Source organism: Lichenostomus cassidix, chromosome 3, assembly GCF_008360975.1.
Source record: "Lichenostomus cassidix isolate B80296 chromosome 3, HeHo_3.0, whole genome shotgun sequence".
NCBI classification, from domain to species: domain Eukaryota; kingdom Metazoa; phylum Chordata; class Aves; order Passeriformes; family Meliphagidae; genus Lichenostomus; species Lichenostomus cassidix.
Genome location: NC_139483.1, coordinates 5,561,818 through 5,587,056, shown reverse-complemented (window position 1 = coordinate 5,587,056; position 25,239 = coordinate 5,561,818). Strand labels below are relative to the sequence as shown.

At 43.2% G+C, this 25,239-nt stretch overlaps 1 protein-coding gene and 1 long non-coding RNA gene across 11 annotated transcripts in view; both read right to left on the bottom strand.

Moving 5' to 3' along the window:
• CCDC85A (coiled-coil domain containing 85A) overlaps window positions 1-11,226 on the bottom strand; it is a 66,634-nt gene extending 55,408 nt beyond the window's left edge. For 5 of the 7 annotated variants that reach the window (XM_085054195.1, XM_085054197.1, XM_085054196.1 and 2 more), the window contains exons 1-2: window positions 10,524-11,030; window positions 7,077-7,992 (exon numbers count right to left, since the gene is read on the bottom strand). In XM_085054195.1, the coding sequence (XP_084910321.1) occupies window positions 7,077-7,992; window positions 10,524-10,742 (1,135 nt within the window). In that variant the 5' untranslated portion in view covers window positions 10,743-11,030. Of the gene's footprint in view, window positions 1-7,076; window positions 7,993-10,523 lie in introns of all 7 variants that reach the window. The other 2 variants (XM_085054193.1, XM_085054194.1) reach the window with 2 other exon arrangements.
• Window positions 11,227-17,284: 6,058 nt separating this feature from the next.
• Window positions 17,285-25,239, bottom strand: part of LOC146438933 (uncharacterized) — a 147,570-nt gene continuing 139,615 nt past the window's right edge. For all 4 annotated transcript variants that reach the window (XR_014850568.1, XR_014850566.1, XR_014850567.1 and 1 more), the window contains one exon: window positions 17,285-17,444. This is a non-coding gene — a long non-coding RNA (uncharacterized LOC146438933). The remainder of the gene's footprint in view (window positions 17,445-25,239) is intronic.

Genomic DNA, 25,239 nt, shown 5'->3' with positions numbered 1-25,239 from the left:
ACTGATCAGATTAGAGGTGTTTAATATTACAGGCATAAAGGCTTTGGAATAATTTGTATAACCCTGAGGAAGTATCAAAATGGAGACCTTTAGAAGACATTCCATATTGCTGGTTACCACATGGCTCACTGGGCTTTTTCAGCTATGACACATCTTTTACTCTTGACAGTGCTTGAACACTGCTGTGTTTGATTGGTCCAAATAACCACTTAATTCATTACATGGACTTTTACAAACCAATAAAGTTCACATGAATCATGTAAATAAAAAAAATAAAGGGTAGAAGAAGCACGTTCTTGCTGAAATACAGAGAGCTGCTGGCTTCTTCACTCCCCGTGAATGTTACAGAAACAATGGAAATATGCCTGAAATTTTATAGCAGAAATGATGAGTGGAACTAAGACTATTTGTTATTCACAGGCTTCACAGAACTGTTCATCTTTTAAGACAGCCTAGCTCAAGAAAGCAGCCTTCCCATTCACAATCAATAAATTTGCACACACTTCCATGCTGTGTACCAAATGCTCATGGACACGTCCCAGATCACAATCCTGACCTTTTTCTGTGTGCCTTGCAGAATTAAAAGCACTTTAAAAAATTCACAAGCCTGCTAAATGTGCACTGACTAATATCATTACTGTTTGTTTTTTTCTAAATACAACTTTAGTTTATGTCCTTCACTCCCCATGTTATACTTGTATAACTCAGTCCCTCTCCAAAAGATTATTGTACTGCTTTCTGCATTAAGCAAAATTCAAAGCTATGTTTCAGTCCTAGCTGATTCTCTTCACAGAGACCACCCTTTAACCAGTGAAGAAGCACAGGCAGACAAGATTTATATCAAGATCATGACTTGATGATAATTCTCAGTGCTCCTTCAGTAACTATATATCTGTGCATATGACAACATGACCCAAGATAAGCTGTGCTTTGGTTTACTAATTATGACATGACTTACTAGCTCAGAAGCCAATGAATTTTCATTGCCAGAGTAATTTTCTTATGTACATGAGGCTTTATTAGACCTCATTAAATACCCTGTAATTTGGAATGCCTCTCTGTCCTTTACTCCTGTCAACATCCCTGCACTTTGTGTGTGTGGCAATACAAAATTTGAACTCCACACTGACTGCCACGCTCTTCCCTAACTCTTAACCCATTCAGATCCAACCCCTGCACAGTCTGGCAACAACTCATTGTTAACTTCATAATAGGTTTTTTTTTTAGATCCCATTAATAGGTGAACAGAAGAGACATGACACTGACTGGCACACATAATATACACTACAAGGTTGAATTTCTTAAACAAGCAGCATTTGTCAAAAGTTATTGAATATTCTAACTGCATTATAAGTGCCAGAGTTCAGAGAATTTTACAATTTAATCACTAATGTTTCTAAACCCATATTTTACTTTTATAAACTCACAACATTAACTCCAAAAGCTGTGTGAAGAACTGATACACTAGGTGCTGAGCTCAGGTTAAAGGTACTCTCTCTAAGCAAGGACCCAGACAAGACCTTAATGTGAGGATTTGCCATTCTGGCACTAAGAAAAATAAAATAACACACAAATGTGCCCCCATATTTCAGGCAGACAACACTAACAGCCACGCAAACTCCTGATAAGCTCTCTGAGGCAAAGGCATACAGCTTACACCTTGACCCAATCACCATGAAAAAGAAATGAGCTTCTCTATTGTTTCCTGTACATAGCAAAACAAATTCACACTCAGTACTCAGAAAATACATTGTTTTTCAAAAATGCACCATGAAATACAGAAATCAAAAGATCAGTATGCCAGCTCCACCCCAGGTGTACCAGCAGTAAAGTCAGAGGGTGGGAACAGGCGCTGGCTTGCAGGGTGTTTGTGGAGACATTGCTGTGGTTGATCAGCAGCCTTTCCCTCCTTGAGCTGCGGGGTCAGGTGTCAGGGAAGTTCCAGCAGCCACCCCAAACACGAGAGATGGCCACACATCTCCAGTTACAGAGCCAGCACAGCTCCTGCTCTGCGTTGTGTTGGGTTGGGGGTTGGGTTTGTGTGGGTGTGGGGGTTTTGGGTGTGTTTGTGGGTGGGGTTTTTTGGTGGGTGTGGTGTGGTGGGTTGTTTTTGTTTGTTTTTGGTGTTGTGTTTGTGTTGTGGGTTGGTGGGGTGGTTTGGGGGTTGGGTGTGGGGTGTTGTGTTTGGTGGTTTGGGGTGCCACAGCACCGAACAGCAAACCCCTGCCCCCAGCACTTGTTTGCCTCTTGGATCAGCCACAGAACTGTGCAGGAATCAGTGCTGAACATCCAGACAAACATGTGAAATCAGGCTTGTCTCTCCATAAGGAGAGGCATCACTCTGCCATTACCATATCAAGAGTTTTGCTGGAAGGATGATCCACCTCACAACTAAAACATTCAAACAGAAACAAGTTTTGTCAGTGAAGGACATGTAACTCTAAACCTCTCCCAAAAGTTCTACAACATGGGTTTCTAGTAGGTTCATTGTTTTGATACTACAAACCACATTTTCAACATGATAAATCACTTCACAAAAAACCAAGTTGGGTAATAAATACAGCGTGCTGCAGTCACATACATATTCACATCTCATGCCCCAGTTCTCTTAGTGTGTAACAGCTAAAACCAATTTACAAGTTTGACATCAAACCTACAGAGTTCAATTGAAAGACTCTGATTGACATAAAGTTTCAGAGCTCCACACTTCAAAAATAAATACCTGAAATTAACAGTAGGTTACTTTGTACTGGCAAGGAAAAAATCCTACTGATCCTTGTAGCCTTTGGTTACACTCTGAAAAGTAAGAAATGCTGCCTCAGGCTCCCAGAGGCAGATGTGCAGTCGTGGGTGCCACCAGAAAAGGTCAAATCACACACAGAGTGCTGTACATGCCATTAATGACAGGCAGATTATTTGCACTTCAATTCGAAGAAATATAACCTGTAAGCAAACATACATTGAAATGTGACATCATTCCACTCCTTGGCCAGCAAATGGGAGCTGTTTCCACAGGGAGGGATCAGTTAACTCAGTAACATTGTTACTTGTTTTTTCTCTCTGGAGTCATACTGCATTTTCCTCTTTTTACTCAGTGCAGTATTTTCTGATTTAATTTTCCTTCTCAGAAGTGCATTTATAAGACAAAGTGTCCAAAATTTAGGCTGAGTTTCTGTTTAGCCTACAAACACCTTCGCTCAAGGAGAGCTGATGCTGTATTTGTTCTGTAAGAGCCCCACACCTCCAGCAGTACAGGAGGTGTTAGTCAGCAGTTTGACTTCTCTTCATTAATAACCTCAGCAGGAAGCGAGAAGCACACATGAAAGCCTTTGGATACCTTCCTTTCACACAAAAGTCAAAGCTCAGACTAAAACAAAGGACTTCTTAAAATAGAGAGTTGAGAATAAATTGCTTGGATTAAAAAACCAACACTTAAACTGCAAATGCTGAAAGCCGATCAATTTATAGAGGCACTTACACCCCAGATACATGTCAGACCTAAACTGTCATGTATTCTTCTAGGTTGCATTAATGCCCTCTTGAATTGTTTTTACTGCTGGTATTTTCTCATCTAATTTCAGCAATCTTTCTATCCCAAATACCTCTGTTCTCATTACTGAGAACATTTAGGTGTGATTACAGCAACAGATTGTTATCATGTGTTATTCGGTTAAAACCTCTAGAATTAAATACATGTGTTTTCAATTAACAGGCACCAAGCCAAATTTAGCTCTCCTATCCCATTTTGTCACTCCAAAGGCTGAGGACACCAATTTCAGAAAGCTATGTAGAAGAAACATGAAGTAGAGGGCTTTTTTTTAAGCCCTATAAATCTTATAAATGAAAGCTGACATGTCATACAAGAAAAAATACCAAGATCAAACCTTTGAGCATAGAAAATGAGAAGAATTATGAAAGGCAATGTTATCACCTCATCCTTTATTCCTTCAGCTGTGCCTGTGAGCAAGAGGCTGAGGTAACTTCCCGCATAGCTTAAAACATGCATGAAGCCCCAATGATTAATGCATAAACACATCCTGCAAAGCAGCTACAGCTGCACATCAGATTTCTGATTGCATTGTAATATTATACTGCAATGCTCTGACTGCAGCTCCAGTCTGTCAGGAACCTGCAAACAATCTAATCCATCCCACACACCTTTAGGTACAGCCCAAGTTCTGGGAGAGGTAACACCACACTGTGGAATCCACTGCTTCCCTGTGGTCACCAAGTGCTGACAGGATCACAAATCCAGCTAAATGGGAGCTGCTAGAATCTCCCACTTCTCCAGGAATAGCTGGGCTGTTCATAAACACACTTCCAATGAGGAACACCAGTTCCAGGCAGAGTACAGCACTTTTTGAATGAGGTTTGACATCACGCAGAGGAATAACTTCTCCTCTCAGACATGAGTCAGAGTCCAATTCAGACCAAGGAATATGGCACAGGCTTGTACTGAGTCTGGCAAATTCTGACTATGTAGTTCAAATGTTTTCTTTTATTCCTTTAAATAACATATTTGTCTCTGCCATTCATCATTTAGGGTCACCAGCACTTCACTCTTGCTGCTCACATGGCATTCCACAAGAACTACAATAAGTTTAGAAGTGCGCTGCAAACTCATGACATAGAAGTGCAAACATCTTCCAGCTATATACACCCCAAATCTGAAAACCAGCTAGGTTCCACCAATGTGATACAATATACTTACTGCATGATTTTGGCATCAGAATTAAAATATTGTGCTTATGTATTGCTCATCAGAGTTTAGGGCCAGGTTTCCAAGCCATTTCCCAACTCCCATTGTCACAATTTCAGCATTCCTTACAACAACACTAGGATTTTTATCACTTACACTCAGCTGGCAGGGTCAGGTACACACAGAACATGCAAATTAATGTTTACTCATTAATTTCACAACAATAACAAATTATAATGGCCAGTACTTCCACCACTTCCATATTAACTGTTCCCCACAACTTTACAGTAGCTGACAAAATCAAAACACAAAATACCCAGAAGAATTCAGCCTTGCTGTGAAGACCAAGTATTTCCCTGAAGTTTAATGCCTTTTCTTCACAGCAGAGCTGTCAAGAGTTTTACCAAGTTTGATCAAGGTCAGACAGACATCAGAATTAAACCCCAAGCTTGCATCAAATTACACAAATACAAAAGAAGAGAACTTTGACAACTTTCTGGTGAGAGAAGCTGTCAAACCAAAGAGGACTTCTCTGTAAAAGTGATTATATAAAGCACAGGGCAGGCAAAGCTCTGATTAAAGTCAATAAAGAGCCTCCCAAAGCACCAGCTGCCCCCTCCAGCACCTTATGGCCTGAGTCCAAACTTTTGACAGCTGAAATATGCTGCACAAAGGATGCCAGTCAGCTCAGGAATAAAGAAACAACTGCTTTCACAGCACTGTTAGGAATATGGTTCTTAACAAGGCTACTTGGGAAAAAAAAACCCAACAAAAACAAATAGAAGTCCTACAGTGCTGGCAGAAGAAAAACCTTATCTTCCTTCACCTGTAAGTGAGTTTTAAAAATACTTAAAACCTTAGATCACCTTCCTACATAACCAGTGACAGACTGATGAACATCATGGGTGCAACAAGCAAGTCATTTTTAGAAAGTCTTGTTCCATACTTCATGCTACTTACAGCAAGGTCAATTTTAAAAGAAAGAAATGAACAGAGAAAGAAATACAGAATTTAATGGAAGTTGTGTAAGACCAACTTTAATAACTTCTGTATTATACATCTTCACATAGTTGTCACACACTCACCTTATTAATCATTTTTAAATCTTTAAAAAGAGAAGATTCTACACTTACCACATTGGGGTTGGTCAGCCCTGTCAAAAATACACATTTCACTGAAAATAATGTGGATTTGCCCCTGCAGAGGGGAAAACTGAAGGCATCGTGCAAGTTAAACCCAACAGGTAACTGGACTAGTGTGACTGAGGACACAGCACCCATCTCACAAGCACATCAAACAAGGGATGTTTGATCTGTTTTGGAAGCTGATCACTTCCACTAAAGTCAACACAGCTCCTCACAGCTGCTTATGAAATGGAAACACATGAACTCCATCAAAGACCATTTGCTAAGGCAAAATTATCACTTTCCACAGAGCTTGACTTCAAATCTAAGTGTTAAGGTCTGAGAAAAGGGTTCTCAACTAGGACACTCATTGCCTTCATGAAAACAACCCAAAGCACATGGAAGAAATAATAGGCAGCAGGCTATAGGAATTCTGCGAAGTCTAAAAATAGTTCTTTCTACAGCAGAGTAGGATGTTTGAACTTTGTAACTTTCAAAATAACAGAATACTTACATTGTGACTCTCCTATGACATGTAATTTATTTCCATCAGTGAGGATACACAGGTCTTAAAAACTAGGCACGTTTATGGGAAACCTTTCTAAAAGGCAGCAGTAGCAACAGCAAAGAAACCCCTTCTGACCTTCCTGCGTTTTTAATTTGTTATGATCAAAAATATGCAAACGCAAAGCTTTGAAAAGCTTTAGGAGCTATCACATTCATTTCTATTGAGCCTACTCCTCATCTGGGGTCTTTTCCAAAGTTTATGGAAAAGGATATAAGAAGCCTTCAATCAATAAACAGAAAATTTTAAAATCTTTAAAGCTAAAGACAAGGAAGATGAGGAAGGTGAAAATGAAATTGGAGACATTCACCTCCACTTTGCTGACTCAGATATAGGGCAGGACAAGAAACATAATGCAATTCCTCTGTTATGCAAACACAAATCTACTTAGGGACAGTTTACATCTACCAACTGCAGAGAAGGGTCAGGGCCAAGAGCTTCTCCTTGATACCTCACACCAACACTCAAAATGCACGTTTCTACTACTTTGTTAATCTACCTGACACCTGCTGGATAGACAATCAGGTGTACTCCAATTAAATCACCTGCTAAAGGAATAATGCTGACACCAGACTCATTGCCTTTCATTTCACATCAAACATCATTCCTGCTCCAGAAACAGCTGAAATAGCACTGAAACTACCTTAGCAATTTTCAAAGTGAGCTTTCACTACAAGTATTGACCCACCATTCATTCCGTTGTACAAACTCCTGTGGTGAGGGGACAGGTCATCTGTCACTTGTCTCCTGAGGGTACCTTCTCTGCTGCCTCCGCTGAGGTGTTTGAGGTGCTCTGGGCTCCCTCCATAGTGCTGTTTGAGGTGCTCTGGGCTCGTACCCCTCACCTTGTGCAGGTGCTCTGTACTTCCACTCGGGGTGTGCTTTTGAAGGTGATCTGGGCTGCCACCGCTGTGCTTTTGATGCTCAGGGCTACCACCAGGCCTCTGCTTTTGAAAGTGTTCGGGGCTACTACTCAAAACGTGCTTTGGGATAGTTTCTGGACTGCTGCTGCTGTGCTTTTGCTGTTCAGGTACTTTGACAATGGTTTTGTGATGCTCAGGGCTCGGCCCTTTCAGGTGATGATCAGGACTCCCAGAACCCCTGGGCTTCTGCAGGTGCTCTGGGCTGATACTCCTGTGTTTCTGATGCTCAGGGCTTCCTTCCCCCCGAGGTTTTTGCAGGTGTTCTGGACTGGTGCTTGGGTGGTGTTTATGGTGGTCTGGGCTGTCAGTGCTCCCCGTGCTGGAAGTGCTGCTGCCATCCCCAACATCTCTGATGTACGCACTGGTGGCAGTCAGCTGGCACAGGCTGATCTGGCTGTCGATAGAGCTCCGGCTGCCTGCTCCTCCACTCTTCTCCTCATCCAGCAACACACACAGCTCCTTCAGCTCCAGGTTCTCCTTAACCACTTCTTCTTGCCTCACTTCCAGCTCTTTCAGCTTCTGCAGGTATAAGGCAACCTCCTTGTGCATGACACTGGCGCTGTACCTGCCCAGCCTCTGCCACTCACGGGACACCCTCTTGCCCTTCTGCCGGTCGTCATCCAGGAAGCAGCAAAGGTCCCTCAGCTCCTGGTTATCTTCCTGCAGCTTCTGGTTGATGTCCTTTAAAAGAAAGATTATCGTGACAGGGAAGTGTCTAAAGGAATGGACCTTTTACTGTGACACAGGCCAGTGGACAGCATTGCTACAAACTCATATTTAAGCACTCCTGTGAGGCATAAATAATTCCATGTGTAGATCTGGCACTTTGCAACAGCACCACACTTTGAGCAAGCAAAGCTGCTGTCCTGCAAAAACTGTCCTTAGCTTGCAGCTAATTTCTAACTTTTGAACCAGCAGAAAAGTTTCAGGTGCTTAATTAATTTTGATGCTAAATATCAGAGTAATTTAGCTCCCAATTTAGGCAAAGATTGTAAGTGCTCTCCTGATGATCTTGCTCCCCTGAGAAATATTCACCTGCAAGTTATTGCTGAATAAAACTGCAAGATACATCAGAAATTGTAATCTCCCTTAAATAATTAATTATTAACATTTATACTCCCTACTCCCTAAAGCATAGTCACATACAAAGATGAACACTTTAGAGATTTTTTTAAAAATTGGGGTTTGCTGGATTTCTTTTCTGATTGGTATAAAAGACCTTGTCAGTCATGACCAGGATTGCTTCAACCACTCTGAAATGAAATCATCTGCTTAAATAGATTTTTCACTCCTAACAAAATTAAGTACAAGATTCTATGTCCTTCCCTAAGTGAGGAACTGTCTGAAGCAAATGTTCTAAAGTAAAAATGTTCAGGGTATTACTACAGCAGAATAAAAACATTTTCAGTATTTAATCCTTCTAGTTTGGACTTGTGACCATATTTATCTTTCTCCCATCATCTACATATTCATTCCTTATGTATGACATTACAACTAGAGATTAGCCACAGTTGTTAAAAAGTTAGTCCTATGGAAACACCATTTTAGCACAGTTTCCTAAGAAAAAGAAGCTTTTGTAACTCCACTGGATTTGGATGCAAGAATGCTCATGTTTGTCTGATTTTTGCCTCAAAAAAACTTGGAATTTGAACAATTTCAACCTGTATTTGAAAATGAAAAAAATGAGGCTATAATGTGTCCTTAAAAGCCTCTGCTAATGAGAGATGTTTGAGATGATCCCACAGTGAAATAAAAAAGTTGTGGAAGTCCACAATTCCTCAGTCAGAAGCAGAAGGCACCCATCCAGCTGGTGCTTCTTACTCATGGAGCAGTTATTCCACACAGGACAAAGGAGGGAGATTTCCAGACACCAACACAGGGCTCAAAAAACCTCCTTCTCTCAGATTCTTTTTTAAAGTTCCAGCTGAGGCATCTGAACAAAAGGTGGACTTTAAACAAGACTTAAGGAGTTCCAAATGGAGAGAGGAATTTGTGGCTCCTTCCTACATGTCCTGTTTGGTCAGTTATCTGCAAAATGCATAAATCCACATGATGTCACACTCTTGCACATAACTGGGAGAAAGATAGTATTTGTTGTAACCGAACTTACATTGAAAATAAAAGCTTCAGTTTCACTAAATGCTATCATGGATGGGTCTTTTTTACTCTCAGACACACTCATACTTTGCAGAACACAAAAACTTGGGACACAGGAACTGTCTTCCCCAACAAGCTATTTATTTTATGTCACACTCTTATCAGAGACACTTTCTCAATAATCCTGTTATTTAAAGCCATTCTGTAAGTGAAGTATTCTCTTCTAATGCACTCTCCTGTAGTGATTCAAAAGCCCACACTGCATCTCTGTCTCTTCTCTCATTCCCTCCAATCTCACCATGCTGAAGGAATTTCCTGAAAATTCTCAAAGCAATAAGCCAGACAATGTTCTGTAGTCCTGCCTACTTTAAGGTAACTTTCTAGCTCTATAATCCACAAGCAAGGTAATGCTCTGTAAATAGTCCCACTTTTTTCACAGTCCTCAGAACTGGGAAGGAAGCATTAAGGACTAAGCTTCTCAACCAACAAGAGAGTGAAATTAAGAACGGATAAACCATTACTGACTTGGTCTGCCTCTGACTGAAGCCTGCACCAGTACACAACTGAGAATGGTTTGATCAGAGATGCGTTACCAGATGTCTTTTTCAGAAAATAAATTAGGGATTGGTTCTGATCCTCCCAAACCTCAGCCCAAGGCTTTGCCGTCACCTGCCACAAGCTGCACTGAATCCTGGAAATGACCAACTCTCTCCAGCAGCCTACCAGGCTGCCTGACAGACTAAGTCATCTGAAAATAGTGACAGAAAACAGTACGAGCTACACAAACCCTTATTTCTCAGGCACTTCAGGCAGCATCCTTTAACCTCGCTCAAAACCAATGAAGTCTAACACAAAGGTGGCAAGACTTTAGTGTTTTTATCAACCCAAAGAATACTGGGGCAGAGCATGAACCACAGCCTGCCGAATAGCTGGTCATCTCTTAGCTGAACACTCAATTTTTAAGCGGGATCAAACACTATTCACCCCAGTCCTCATACACTTTTCATGCCGTTCCTCTCAGACTATCCACCTGATGAGATTGCTCCCGGCGGGAGGGGCGGGGGAAGCAGAGACATCGCACAACTTCAGGGGTCCCACCCTGCCCACCCCGCTACCTTCAAGCCACGGATCTCGCCGAGGTGGAGCTGGAGGCGGCGGTTCACCTCGCGGATGAGGTTGCTGTGGTCCAGCATCGCGCTCATCTTCTCGGCCTCGGCGCGGCGGAGGCTGCGGATCAGCTCCTCCTTGCTCCACTTGAGCAGCTCCTCGTCCGACACCTTGGACAAGTCCTCGGCCGGCGCTGCCCCGCAACTTTCCGCCGCCACTTTGGACATGGTGGCGGCCCGGCAGCCCGGGGGCACTGGCGGAGTCTCCCCGCACTCCCGGGGCCGCCCCACCGCCGCCGCCGGGGGAAAGGGCGAGCCCGGAGCCCGCGGGGTGCCCCCAGCTCCAGCGCTGGGCCGGGGGGAACGAGGGAGAGCGCTTCTGCCTCAGGCAGCGGATCCTGGAAAAAAGGAGGAAAAGGAGGAGGAAAGGGTGTGGAGGAAGCCGGGTCACAGTCTTGGGAGCAAACTTCCCCCGTCGAAAGATAAAAAAATAAAAGGAAAAAAGACCTATACAAAAGATCCCCAAGACAAGCCCGGCTCTTCAACAGGTCAGCGCCAGCTGCGTGCGCCCGGTCCCCGCCGCAGGGCCAGGGATGCGCGGTGGCTCTCAGGGCACCCGCCGCCCGCGGGCTGCGGGATGCAGGGGGGGATGCGAAGCGCCGATGCCGCGCACCATGGCGGAGGGCAGGCCGGTCCGGCCGGCGGGCGGAGGAGCGGGAAGGACGGAGCAGAGCGGAGCAAAGCGGAGCAGAGCGGAGCGGAGCGGAGCAGAGCAGAGCAGAGCAGAGCAGAGCGGAACGGGCGCTGCCGGCGCCAGTGGCGGGCGCGAGGCCGCTCGCGGCTTTTCAGCGGGGCGCGCGCCACGTGCGGGCGGGGGCGGCGCGGGCTCCGCGCGGCTAGCGGGCGCCCCCTGCCGGCCAACGCCCGCCAGCGCGGCCGGGCCATCCCGGGGCGGCGGGCGGGACACACCTGCGGGACGGACACACCTGCGGGACGGACACACCCGCGGGACGGACACACCCGGGGCCGGGACACCCCTCCGGCAGCAGCTCGGCCCTCCCGGCACCCTGTCCCGTCCGGTAACCGCCGCGCACCGCGGAATGCGGGCGCAAACGCAGCCGCCAGCGCATCAATGCGATGCCTCCGGTGGGGCGGCTGGCGAGAGGTCGCATTACATCACCGCCTGGCGGCACCGCCTCGGCGCTCGGCGCAGCTCGCAGGCACAGGCAGGCTCACACCGAACCTCTGTGCAGCTCCTCGCTCAAACTGAAGGTCGCATGCCATCAGATGAGCCCTCACAGGAATTAGGCTTGGGCTGCTCATACATTTTCCTTAAGAATATTCAGCCGCAGTGTAGCAAGAGACTCACATTCCCCAATTTGCTTAGAGATACAAAGACTCTGCATAAATCTGCCTTGCAGATGATTTGAGAATGAAACTTGATAATCCATTCATGCTGCTTGCAAAGAAAGATGAGACGACAGATCTCAGAGGCAGAAGTGGATGAACTGAAACTATTAGGTGAGTAATTGGTTGAATCCCTATTTTTCAATCACTGAGTTCCCCCCGAACAATCCCCCTGTGGGCAGAGGAGGCTGCCTCACTTAATGGGCCCTTCCTACCTCCAGTTCTGCAATTTTAGAATTATGTAGGATTAAAGAAGATTTCTGGTTCTTGAGGGGGAAATTAAAGTAGTTAATGCCAGCACTGGCAGATCACGAGGTTGTAGCCCCGTGAGCAGGGCTGGCTCTGCACAGGCAGCTGCAGAACCTGTGCCCTACCTGTCCCACATCGCTATCCCAGCCAGCTCCCTTGGCAGTTCCCTGCCAATGCCACAGGACCAGACCAACCAAGGATTATTTTCTGCTCTTAGTCCTATTTAAAAGTTGCCCCAAGAAGGGTTAAATTAAACCCTGCTCCTTTGTTCCTGTTGCTAGTCTTCTCCTTGAACTGCTAGCTGTCACTTGACCACAATAAAAGTTCTCTTGCTCCTATCCATCACGTGCTACACTTGGACTTTTCACCACACAAATCCTCCGTGTTTTCCCTTCCCGATTGCCATGCAGAGATGTTCTTTCAGCTGGTCCATTCTCCATGTACCTCCAGCTTCCCAGGCACATGTCAGACACTCTGGTTCCATCCAGGATGGGTCCTGGCAAGGGAATGCCACTTGAGCTGCTCCCGCAGGTCCAGGCTGTTGCTCAGGACACTCTGTCCCTATTCCACGGAGTACCTGTGCCACAGGAGGGTGCTCTGACATGTTGGCTGAGCTGCAGGAGGAATCCCAAAGCCCATCACTGCCAGCAAGAGCTCCAAGCAAGCACAGAGCTTTGCCAGCATGAAATCCCATTTCCTGAGCAGCACCAAGTATTGTGTGAAAATTTTATTTTCTCTGAAAACTCCATCACTCTCTTAAATCCTCTGATTTTTTTTCCACTGCAAAGAACAAAGCTTGAGATAAAAGCATCTGACTAGCCACAGCAAAAATCAAGTAAAAGGCCATGAAAAGGAGGTGCCATCCTTTATGCCCAAATATATTCCACTTTAATGCGACTGAAAATGAACAGCTTGGGGGAAAGGCAGCAATAAATAAAGGCTTTTCTTCTTCTTCTTCTTCTTCTAATTCAGCAGTGTATTAGTTGCAATATCACATGATGTTGCATTTCAGAAGTTCAAATTAATTTCAGTCCACGAAATATACAGTTAACTGAAAAATGTCCAAAAACTTTTTAATCCAAAAGCTTCAGGGAAGAGTGTCCACTTGCCTCAACATTACCAGTGTTTCTCTGGAGCAACATTTCACAGGACAGCACAGTTCTGAAACGAACAGCTCCAGGGAACACCATGTTCCCCACCAATAGGAAGCACCTCCACATCTGTGTTTTCAGGAGGCATAGCTTTATTGTACAGGCTCCAGTGAGAAAGGGGAATTCATGGAGTATGGCCATCAGAAGTAGTTTAAACTTCAAAAGTCTGGGGGGAAATGTAGCTCTAATAATGAAAGCAAAAACGTATCAAGTGAAACTAATCTGGAACGTTTCTATAAGGAGAGGATCTAATTTCACATTTACTCATATTGTGTAACAAGACCAAAACGAGAGTGGGAACTGCAACATAATTATTCCCATCTCCTGGCAAATGTAAAACTTTCCTTTTAGACAGTCCACCTCACTGCCCAAATGCCAAGGACTTCCCTGCTCCTCAGCTGCTACCATCAGCGGTGAGGACTACAACTGCCCCAAAACAAACACTTTAATTAAAGCTGCATTTTTGCAATACTCCCCCAAATAATTCTCATTCACAGCCTGCAGTGGAGAGCCTGGGCAGATGAGCTTGGAGACTGCAGTGCTGGGATTGCTGCAGCCTCTGTCCAGTGGCAAGGGGAATGGCAGTCCCTGTCCATCCTTCCAGTTCTTTCACACCGTGTGCCAAATGCCAGCAGCAATGGGGATCCGCAGCCAATGAAATCTCCATAGCTGACCATGGCTTGCCAGTTCAGTGACATTTTCACTGCTGTCCTGCTCACCCCTGGACATGCAGATACACAGCAATTGCTGCTGGAAAATTCTCTCCTGTATCTTCAAGGACTTGCTTTTCATTGCTGCTTACAGACCCTCCAGTGCTTTAAGTCTCTGACTGCTGGGTGGAGTCTCTAAGCATTATGATAACCAATAATAATTATCTGATTATTTTAAAAACACTTCTGGATATTTCCAACAAGGCCCTAAAGCTGTTCAATAGCTCTCTGCCAAAAATGTGTCATAGCTGAGTACTTGCCTAGCAGTCATTTTACACAAAGATGGCTAAACTGTTTTTGTTCAGACCTTCCAAAAATACTTTTGAGAGGAGTTCAGACTTCAAAAATGTCATTCCCAAATTGGAAGGAAGTGGAGAGAGCTTTAAAAATGAAAAGTTCATGTAATTTTAGTTACAGTTGCTTCTAGATGTTCTTCCCATCATTCATGTGTCTGTAGCTGACACTCAACACAGCATCCCCAATGTCAGCTGCTCCCCAGGGCCAGCCCATTTGCTCTCAGCTGGCAGAGCTCCACACCTTCCCATCCCTAACCAAAGACAGAGTTCCTCTTCCATGCCTTCCCATCCTGTCCCTACAGAGCCTCTCTCCACCATGGCAGCACCCCAGACATGCATCTCTCACCAACCAGTCTGATCCACTATTCCTTCTTTTGTGTCTTTGTCACCAGCTCTCTCTGTCCACCCCTAGGCTAAAGTTCTCCTCACCAGCTTTGCCAGCACATTGGCAAAAATGCTTCTGCCTCATTTGGCCAGGTGGATCCCATCTCTTCCTAGCAGTCCTTGACACTCAAAGAGCGTCCCATTGTCACAAAAGCCCTGCTGTCAATGCCAGCTGTGCCAACACTTATCAGCCACAGGCTGCATTGACTCCTTCTCCAGCTCTTTCACCACCATGGGATTCACTTCCCAACCCTGACTGCCACTCCCATAGTCACTGTACCAGCAGAAACTAGGTAATGCATTTTACAATACAATATAGATCAACTTTTCCTAATGGAGTCTCCAACAGTGCTCATAGAGTGTTGGTACATATAAAAGTTAAGAGTCTGATACTAGGCCATCCACACAGTAGTTCTTGCTTCATTCCATGCCTGCTTCCATTGCACAGAAGATATTATGGATAATTCCATCTAGCAAAAGCTGGACAGGAACAAAATCCTTCAGTACAGACACCTTTGTATTCAAAACATTTACAGACCATCATCTGTAAAAGATGATCATCATCCTTTACTCCTTTAACCACAGGTAAAAGTAAAGAGCCAACTTTGAACAACCCAAACGAGGCAATACGCATTTTTCTCATCCTAGAAATGCTTCTGAGAGAAAAAAAAAAAAGGTCCATATATTTCCAACTACAAGAAATTGTAAAAGAAATCTAGGAAAAATTTGTTTTCAAATGAGCAATCTGAAGAGCGTGGGGGAAGCTCAGGTTAAATTAGTCATTGGGCTTTTTAAAACTTCAGAAAGTTGCAACTTAAACCCCTTTAATTAATTACTTGTGGTAAATAGTTTCTATTATTCTGTAAGAAGACGAAATAAAAACTTAATTTTTTCTTAAAATTGTTGAAAAGTTTACCTCCACTCTTCAAAATTCAGAAATTCTCACAAAGCAAATTTTGCTGTGAACTTCTACCTACTGCCACTTACATGTTCCTCATGGTCCAGTGACCATGCAAGTGTGTGGTGAGCTGGATCAGCTTCGTGAGTCAATGAAAAAATAATGTTAAAATCTACCACTTATGAATAATGACTGGTTTTCCCATGGATGATTGCACTGATCTGCCTCACAGAACCTGTATGTGATGCAAGGGAGGTGGAAGGGAACACACAAGGCCAGGGATGGAGATGGAGCAAGCCCATCCCTGTTGCCAGAAGCCTGCATTTGGAGCAGACTAAACACACCCTGACTGGGGACAGCCACCAATGATGCCCCAGAGGAGAGGAGTGGAGAGCAATCAGCACATCCTGCTTGAGCTTAAGTGGTGGCTGTGGCTCAGCCAGACTTGCAGCTTGGACTTGGAATCTGTAATGGAATGAAAAGTCCTGGAAGGTCTCACGTAGGCACTTTGCTTTTATTTTAATTAGAGACTTGTGTGTCCCTCCTCCAGGACAAACCCAGCATCCCCAGGTCATGGATTACTCACAGGAGGTGAGTAAGGAAAAGATCTTTTCCTGAGGCAGGAAAAGATACTGCCACTCAAAGTGACAGGGAAATGGCTTCTGCAGGTGTTGGCCCATGCTCCTGAGCCTGTCTGTTAATCTCAGGGAGGCTTATGTAAATGAACATGCTTTATAACTGCCCAAGGTTAAACAAGTAGGCTGATGGCTCATCCTTAGAGACAACATAAAATATGGAAACAGGCACCTTTCCAACTCAGCAGAAAACATTCCTGAAACAATAACTTAAAGGCATCCATAGATGTTAGAGGGAAATCGTTAATTATAACATTTTTATGGGGTTGATTTTATCGTGGAGGGCTTGGCAACTTTTCTGCAGAGCTGACAGTTTGCTCTGGCTGGGATCCAACACAGACACATAACCAGAGCATCTGTGGGGCTGTTTTAATTGTGCTCCTGTTCATCATTTGGGTAACACTGGACTTTGCTTCCTGTTAATACTTGATTAGTGAGTTAATAAGGGGCCAGATGCTTCTTCCCACTATGGTTGATGGAAATAAAGTACATGCCCATATGGTGGGAAGTGAGACAAGGTGCATGTCCTACAGTGTCTTCCTTTGCTTCCCCAGCCCTGGAAAAGTGGCAAATTCTGGCACAGTATCTACAGAGATGGAGACCTTCTGTCCTCCTCTAAGACATCAATAGAGCTTTATGCATTTATAACATACTTAGTAAGCACAAGCATTGGAATGAGATTAAGGCATTATTGATACTTGTTAATAAAACCTTTTTACAAAAAGTGATTACTCACTGAATTTTTTCTAAAGCTATGTGGGCTTAAGTAAAACCAATCTACAGCAGGACAGATCTCGAATGGTTTGCAACACTATTTTTCATTTAGAATCATCCTAATTTATCAAAAAACATTTCAATCAGTCACCCATTCACTCATTCTGGCTGACTCATGGCTACATGATGGCCTTTTATATCCACCTCCTTCCTTGGTAGGGCAGGATTTTCTAAGTTTCAATGAATCTCCCAAAATTTCAGGTTTTGCCTGCAGGAAGGCAGGCTCTATTGTGAAATACTGGTTATTTATTCACCACTTACTTTGCCACAGAGACACCAGTGGTCTGCTGCAGAAGCCAATTTCTCCCTGTCTCTTCCTGCTTCACTGAAAACTTCCACAGTGCAGCTCAGTGGGAAACAATTCCAGGGACTTTCAAGTTATCCAAACTTCCTATCCTGAGGTTTTCACATCTTTACTAGGATTACCTATTTACAGAGAAGCAACATTAGATTCTTTTGAAGATTTCCCTAGAGTCACTTTAAATATTAGACTAGTTAAAAAACACAAACAAAACCATTTTTTCCAGACAAGCATCCTTGAATACAAAATTGGAAACCAAGTAATTTGGTTTCCAAAAAAAAGCAAAGTGTAAAACCAAGGAACACCCATAGGAGACATTTGCACATCAGTCCACATCAGTCTCATGTTCTCACTGCAACTGAGTCCATCTCAGCACTTCCCAAAGCCAGTGGCCAGGCCACAGCATCTGGAGTGCTGCTTTCCACAGCATCCCTCCTTATTTGGGCTTCAGAGCCAAGACAGCAGCTCAGGAACAGCTCACTTCCTGACAAGTTAACCCAAAATGCTGCCCTGCCAGCCCCAAACCAGGCTTCATCTGAGGGGTGCTTAGCTCTGTACAGCTCCTGCTGTAAGAAAGAATTCCAAGACAAAAGCCCTTTAACTTTGAGATAATAAAAAGCAGCAGGAGCAACACAACCTCTCCAGCAGATGTGGCTGTGATAACATTCATTTCCTTTATACCAGTTGCAGCCCTGATAATTCCCATTTCCTTATCCCATTCTTTAAAACTGGGCTTTTTTTCCCCTTTCCTTTTTAATTAAAAAATAAACCAACAAAAGGAAAAGAACAGAAGAAAAACCCAACAACAACAACAACAAAACCCTTCAGTGTTTGGTCTCCTGTGAAGCAAAGCATTCAGAGCTTATCTTACAGAACATGGCAATTCCTATTGAATGCATTCCCTGTGCTGCTACAGCAGTTTAAAAACAACTGCAATATTTCTTAGGGTTTATATCCCACGTCTGAATAAACCCTGGGTCTCCAGCACACAGGCAATTCCTCACAGGGCTCTGGTGGAACATGGCAATAACACGGGTGAAGGAGCCAGTGCTCAGAGCCCTTTGGGCTCATTCACAATGTCAGTGAAAGGGCTCAGTGAACACAGAGTCTGCCCAGGACAGCAGACACCTTTTGCCAAATTTTTATTTTTAATTGCCTCCCACAGATTATTTTTTATGAGAAAAACAAGAAAAGTTGCCAGAAAAGGAGAGCTAACGGTATAGCAGTAAAACTATCACTATGCCTAGTGGAGTTGTAAGTGTTAGCTGGAACTAAAGCCCAGCTGGATCTGAAGTTATTGCCTTCACATCAGTTGGAAACTACAGGACTGTAGAAGGAAGCTGACTGCTAATAGATACACTGTTCACTTGCTCCAGCCCTGTGCAGATGCCACTGGCTCCAGAAATTAATTAATTATCAGCTTTGACAATTCCATTCAGGACAGAATACAGACTGCAGTGTATTATCCACTCTGAGCCTCACTTATTTATTTGTATTGTAACAGCATGTGAGACCCCCAGCCATGGAGTGGGACCCCTTGGAGCTGGGCCTGTAGAACCACTAAAGGAGAAGACTGTCCTTAATATAGCCCATAAAAAGACAATGCTCCTAGAATGTACAAGATACACCTTTAACGTCTGGTTCCTGCAAAGGAAAGAGTCAGGACTAGTTAAATCTGAGTGTCACATTTAATATATGGGCCTTTCTCACTGCAAACCTGCACTCACATTAGACTAACAGAGGAAAAAACCACAACTTTATTGTCAGTTCAGCAAACAGTAATCAACTGAACATTTACCACCATGTCATGTAGTAAGACTTTGAAGTTCTTCACTGGTTTGGGGCCACTGAAATATGCATGTTCATATCAATGTATGCAGTACCCCACTCAGAAGGAAGGTACACAGTAATTGGAAAGGCAGTTCATGAGGTTATTGAATGAACAACAATCCCCACAGATCACCTTCCTCTGAAACTTTCATCTCCAGGAACACACTCGTTAGTTATTCTGCTGATTCCTCTCAGCGGGAAAAATCCATTAAATATTTAATTAGGCTGTGTTCAATATATTAGGTAAGTGAACCACTCTATCTAGTGCTAACTTAACTGCATCATTACAACACCGTGCTGCAATGATATGCACATTATTGGAGATTTTGTTCTATTTGCTTATGAATAGGAACAGCAAAACAAAAAGGAACACCCGAATCAGGATTTCTATTCTAGGCATCCTCCTCTGAGCTATTATTACTTAATCAATTCCAGGGGAGATGCATACATTCAGGAAACTGGGCATTGGAATGAGGGGGTTAGGCTTGTTTGGATTTTTAAGTGGAGCAGGAATTCATTGGTAGAGAAAAACCCTGTGTATGGTTTGCACAGCCACTGGCAGGACAGACCAGAGTGGACATGCTAAACTGAATGAAACAGAGCTAAAACAGAGGGAGCAACACAGCAATTCCAAGAAATAAGATTTAATCTATGTAAAGCACAAACCATTCCTTCAGAATGGCCAGCAAAATCCTGCTGACCTCAGTCACTTGCCAGGAATTTGGGATGACACACAGCCCAATGTTTGGAATACACAGGGAGAGGAAAGGAATCACATTGCTGTACATTTTGTCACAGCTGAGGTATGAAAAATGCCAAGGGTAGGTAGTTCTGAAAATAAACTGATAGGCTACAGCTGAAACAATTGCTCCCAACAAGAAAATATTAGATGCCAAAAAACTCAACCCCTCAGTCTTCAGGGGAGGAGCATTTTCTCTGATTGTAACATTAGATAAACAATGTGCACAAAGATCTTTGCGTCGCAAACTCTTGCAAATTCAGCACCATGTGAAACAAAGGAGGATCTAATCCAGAAATTAGATTCCCTGGGCTGACTCAGCCAATGTTCTTCAAGGCTAAATATAAGATTGTAACTTTCTAGTATCTGTGGATAGGGACATTGTGTTCAGTCCTGAAGGACAGGGGATATGATGCCACTATGTAAGACCCCAGAACTGATTAAGAGAAAGTTATGATTAAAAAAGGAAACAAACTTCACTATTTCTTTACCAGGATTTCCATGCTGTGGAGGCAGAGACCAGTTACATATTTTAGTGTTTGTCCTAAAACTCACCAGCTTCAATACATGACTTTCCATTATTTGCAAGGAGTGCTGGACTTGTACCCTGCTCAAGCACTTTTTACCAGCCTTAGTCCTCATCTCTTTCTAAAAGCATAATGACATTTGCACAGAGAAAATGACAGAAACAAAATTAGAATCGGGAAATATCTAGCAAAAAATATTAGGGAAAAAAATTCATATTGCCTACTTTTTTCTCTCAGCAACTAAAATCCTCACACAGTTGCAGTAATCCAAGTGGTACTTCCTTATGTTGCCAGAAATGCAAAGATGTTAAACAGAATTTTGCAAGTCAGCCATGTGTCAGAAAATCCCAGCTGATTGAACTTTGATAAATGTCTTTTAAAAAAGAGCAAACGTGTTTGTATTCTTTCTTCCACTATAATTCCCCCCACCCCTTTATTTGGGGGGGAGGGGGTGTTGACAGTGGTTCTTATAAGCACTAAAATCAAAACATTTGGAAAACATACAGAACACTGAGCCCTGTTGCAAACAGCCATGGGAAACAGCTAAGAAATTACTTTTGGAAATAAAGCAGGTTCTGGAACTAGACCATCTCAACTTTACACAAACCCAGAATATCCCTGGTCTTGCACAGGGGCAGGGAGAAGCAGTTTGCACCAAACTGAAAGGAAAACCTCCCAGAGTTTTTTTCCAAGAGGATAAGATGTTGATGCTTCCCTTAAAAGCAGCTATTTATAAATAAATAAATAAATGAGGCTGAATAGAAACAGTTATTTTCCACGCAACCTTCCAAAGCACAGACAAGAACAAAGGACAAAGTGAGAGGATTTCATCATGATTACAGACATAGAAAGAAAAGAGAACAAACTACAACCAGATACTGTTAAAGATACTGTTGGTTTAAAGACAACTCCCCTTCTTCAAAGGGTGACAGAAATGTGCTGGCCCCACAGGGAAATTGAGAATCTTCTCATCTTTGTGCTATAATCTTCTTGTTTCTCGTCTTCCAGGGACATAAATCACTGCTGAGCACAGTGACACATCCTTCTGTAGCAATACCATCATCAGGATGGGCTGAACACATCCCAGCCCGGCCTTAAACAAGGAGCATTTTAGGGGAGAGGGAAGCCATCAGATGCAATGCTCATGTGGGATGAACTTAAGAAGATTTATGTATCAATCTGCATAAACAAGGCAGTCTCCTGATTTGTATGGATGGGCACTGCAGCTGCTCACTTCGCCAGGATTCCAAGGACAGCCTTTGGTCTGAAATCATCTTCGCCAAGTTTACATCTCAATAATCCAATTAAAACGTACAAGAACTAATTAAACTTAGTGGATAATGATAGTAACAATAGCCCACAGTAATTTCTAGCATTTTCTATCTTCAATGTGCTTTACAGGCATTAACTAATTAATGGATAACATGAATTAAAAAATCAATGCATGAGCATAGCATATGATTAGAATTAACATTTCAATTACTCTCCTTCCCTGACCACTACATTTACAAAACACTTCTCATTTCTTTGCATGTGTGTGTAATAATTAGAAAGGATCCTGTACAACTTATTACAAAGTAATTATAGAATTTTGGAGCTGTCCTGTACACTCAGTGCGAACTCACTTCTGCTCTCCTATTGTCCCTGAAATTTTATCTGTTTAGCTATTTCCACTGATCCCTGTGACTGTAAGCTCTCTTTCCTTATGCTTTGCCCATGCACAGGGGGTACTGTGAAGTTCCTTCAGCTACTGGAGTACTCACACCCAGACAGAAATGCTGCATTTGGGAAGTTCGTGAGTCAAATGCCCACTGCTTCTTCCCACGTGGCAAATACTCTCACCTGCTGCCTGGTGAGTGCAGCCCTCACTGATGCTCAAAAATCATCACTAGTATTAAAAGCAGAGCAACACAGAGCTTTCCATGGGCCAACTGCTCTGGATCTACTTCACAGGACATTTTTTTTAGCCGGAGCCTTCCCACTGCGACATAGCAGATTAAATGAAATGCAAGTGTATCTGTGCAGGGGCCAAACGTGGAAGTCTCCCACTTGGAGGAATTGAGGCTTTCAGAAACTCAAAACAAAGACACATTTTGGCAACTTGTCTTCCCCTGCTGCCAATTTAAACCTCACAGTTTAAAATTACTTCCTTTCAACATCTGTTGTTTTTGTGGCTAATGGATTGACCTCTGTGAGAAGGGAAAAGTTCCTTCTGGGTTGCTTTGCAGGCCACTGGTCTGCAGGGATGTCAGTGTCCAGATAACTCACAGTCATTAGATTTTTTCCCAGGAGTTTTTGAGGGTTTTCAGGTACTAAAATCAACCCAAACTAACAATCCCCAAAGCCACAAGGACCCACACACATTAGCTACCACACACAGCCTGCAATAAAAAGAAACCTCCCGCAGCTGACAGGGTGAATGCATCTGCCTTTTCTCCAAAACACCAATTTGCAGCCTTTTCCCTGCTGGCACCTTCCTCCCACTGCCCTTTCCATCTGCAGAGAGTTGCAGTTTGTCCTCCTGCTGTTCCACGCACCTTTTTAATGAAAATTAATTCATGTTGCAGCATTTTCCCTGCTAGTTGTGTAGGCTGAGCCTGCCTTTGCTCTGCTGTTCTCTGCCTGTTTTTATGGACCAATGCAAATTGCCTAGCCAGAGTTTCCTGTAGGAATCTCTTATTTCCTCACATCCCCACATAACTGTCAAATGTAACACGGGAACCTGTAAGTGTAGAGGGACAAAAGCATTTCTCCAGCCTGACACAGCCACCTCTTACAAATGACTTCCCTGCTCCTAACTCTTTAGGTGGCTCTGAGCAGCTGTTCCAGCTGTTCTTTTTTTGGTGCTGGTTACATGTTTCCAATCAATGCAATCAATAGCACACTTCTCATGTTTGCCTGATTACATAAATAAATATGGATCCAGTGCTCCCAGTGCACAGGTTGAGGTGACAAAGGGGAGTACAGCAGTGAAAGCCAACAGCAATCACTCAAACCCTGCTGAATAAAGTTCTTACGAATAATTCAATTATCAGCTTCCTTTTTCCATTTAAATTCATTAAATGCCCATAAACTTCTAACAGGAAAGGCCAGTACTGATTTTAATCTTGCTCATTACCTCTCTTGCTTCTGACTAATAGGGCTGCAAATATTCATTCTCATGTTAATTATTTTTTATAATATTATTATTATTATTCTTTTAAATGGAGTCTTTCCTTAATTTAGACAGAAGCTGGCTGGTGAGGTCTATATAGTGAAATTTCAAGCTCACTGGATTTTACTTTCAGCCATGAAAAAATTTGTGCAACTATGAAGACAAGTTCCAATCTGATCACTTCAGAAAAGGATTTCTGGACTCAGTGTGGATGAAAGAATAGTGCTAATAAAGTTTTCTGGACCCTGATTGAAAATGCTCATTGGAATTCTTATAAACAGGACAGTCCTAAACCCTTTCTAGTAGCTGTGGGGAAGATATTACAATTTTACAATACCAATAGGGAGGCAAACAGGTTGAAACAGGAAAAAAACAAAACCTCCAGGGCCATTACTGCCACACTGAGACAGAGTTGTGAAGCTGAAACATTTGGTTGCCACAATGTAGGAATCAGATTTATCGACAGAATTTTCCAAGTAAACAGAAGATGGAAGGATTCCAGGTACTCTGACATGGAGCCATCCCAGGAATCCCCCTGAATCTATCCCTGTGTGCAGCAACCTCTGCTGCCACTATTAATCTGTGCCCTCCAAAGAGGATCATGAGGAAAAACCACCCAATTTCTAAAGCAAAGGAAAATGTTTTTGGAAGAACAGCAGTGAGTCCCATCTCAGGAGGCTTGGGAGAGCTGGAGAGGGATATTGCTCTGAGCCTAGGAGATGATTTGAGACAAGATTCAGGCACTGGCCCAGAGCACAAGGAAATTTCCACTGCTGTTGGTACTGTACGTCATTGGGATAAATAAAGGCTTTCCTAAGTTGTCCCCTCCCCATTGCCTTTCAGAAGTACTGCAGTCACAAAAAGCAGCAAAAACTTGAAGACTGCAGGAAATGCAAAGTATTTATCTTTCTTCTATAAAAGTGTTCTAAAGCAAAGAGGTATCATATGGAGCAATATTTCATAAGAAATTACAGCCTCCTAGCTCTGCCTTTTGCTTTTCCATTTAGCTCTCCTACCCACCTGCTCTCCCACCCACACACCCCCAGCATTATTAACGTTTATGAAAGAGCATAAAGTTCTCATAATAAAGAATGTTTTTGTCCAGTATCTAGAGAGTAATGTGGTTCATTCAATATGCTTCCTTAGGGAAAAAGAACGTTTTGGTCTGCTGTAACTAGATGCTCTTTCTTGGGACAATACAACCTGATTTTCTTTTGGATTTATAAGGCTACCAAACAGTTCTGCCTGGAGACAGTGGTTTTCATTGTGGGGGTGTCAGGTGTGCTGCTTGTTACCTATCATCTTCCCATACCATGTGTTATGTGTAGAACAACGAGATGTATTTTTAATCCCAAAAGCTGATTCTGTGTTTTTTATCTCATTATGAACAGACAGATGTGCTAATGCTCAGGTTTTTATACAATAATATCTACTTCAAGAATGTGCTTTGCTGCCATTTTTTTGTTTCTGGAAAGTTCTTGATTAGCCAGAAAAATGTGGTGATGTCACTAAATCATGAACTTGCAAAACAACCTAAATAAGCATTTGCTTGTGCTAAGGTTAAGGCCAGATCACAAATTTGAAAGTCAGGTGTGGAGCCAAGGATTTCAGCTGACAGTGCTTTAATATCTACAGGCTTAATGTTATGGTAAAAAACAGCAGGAGCAGCC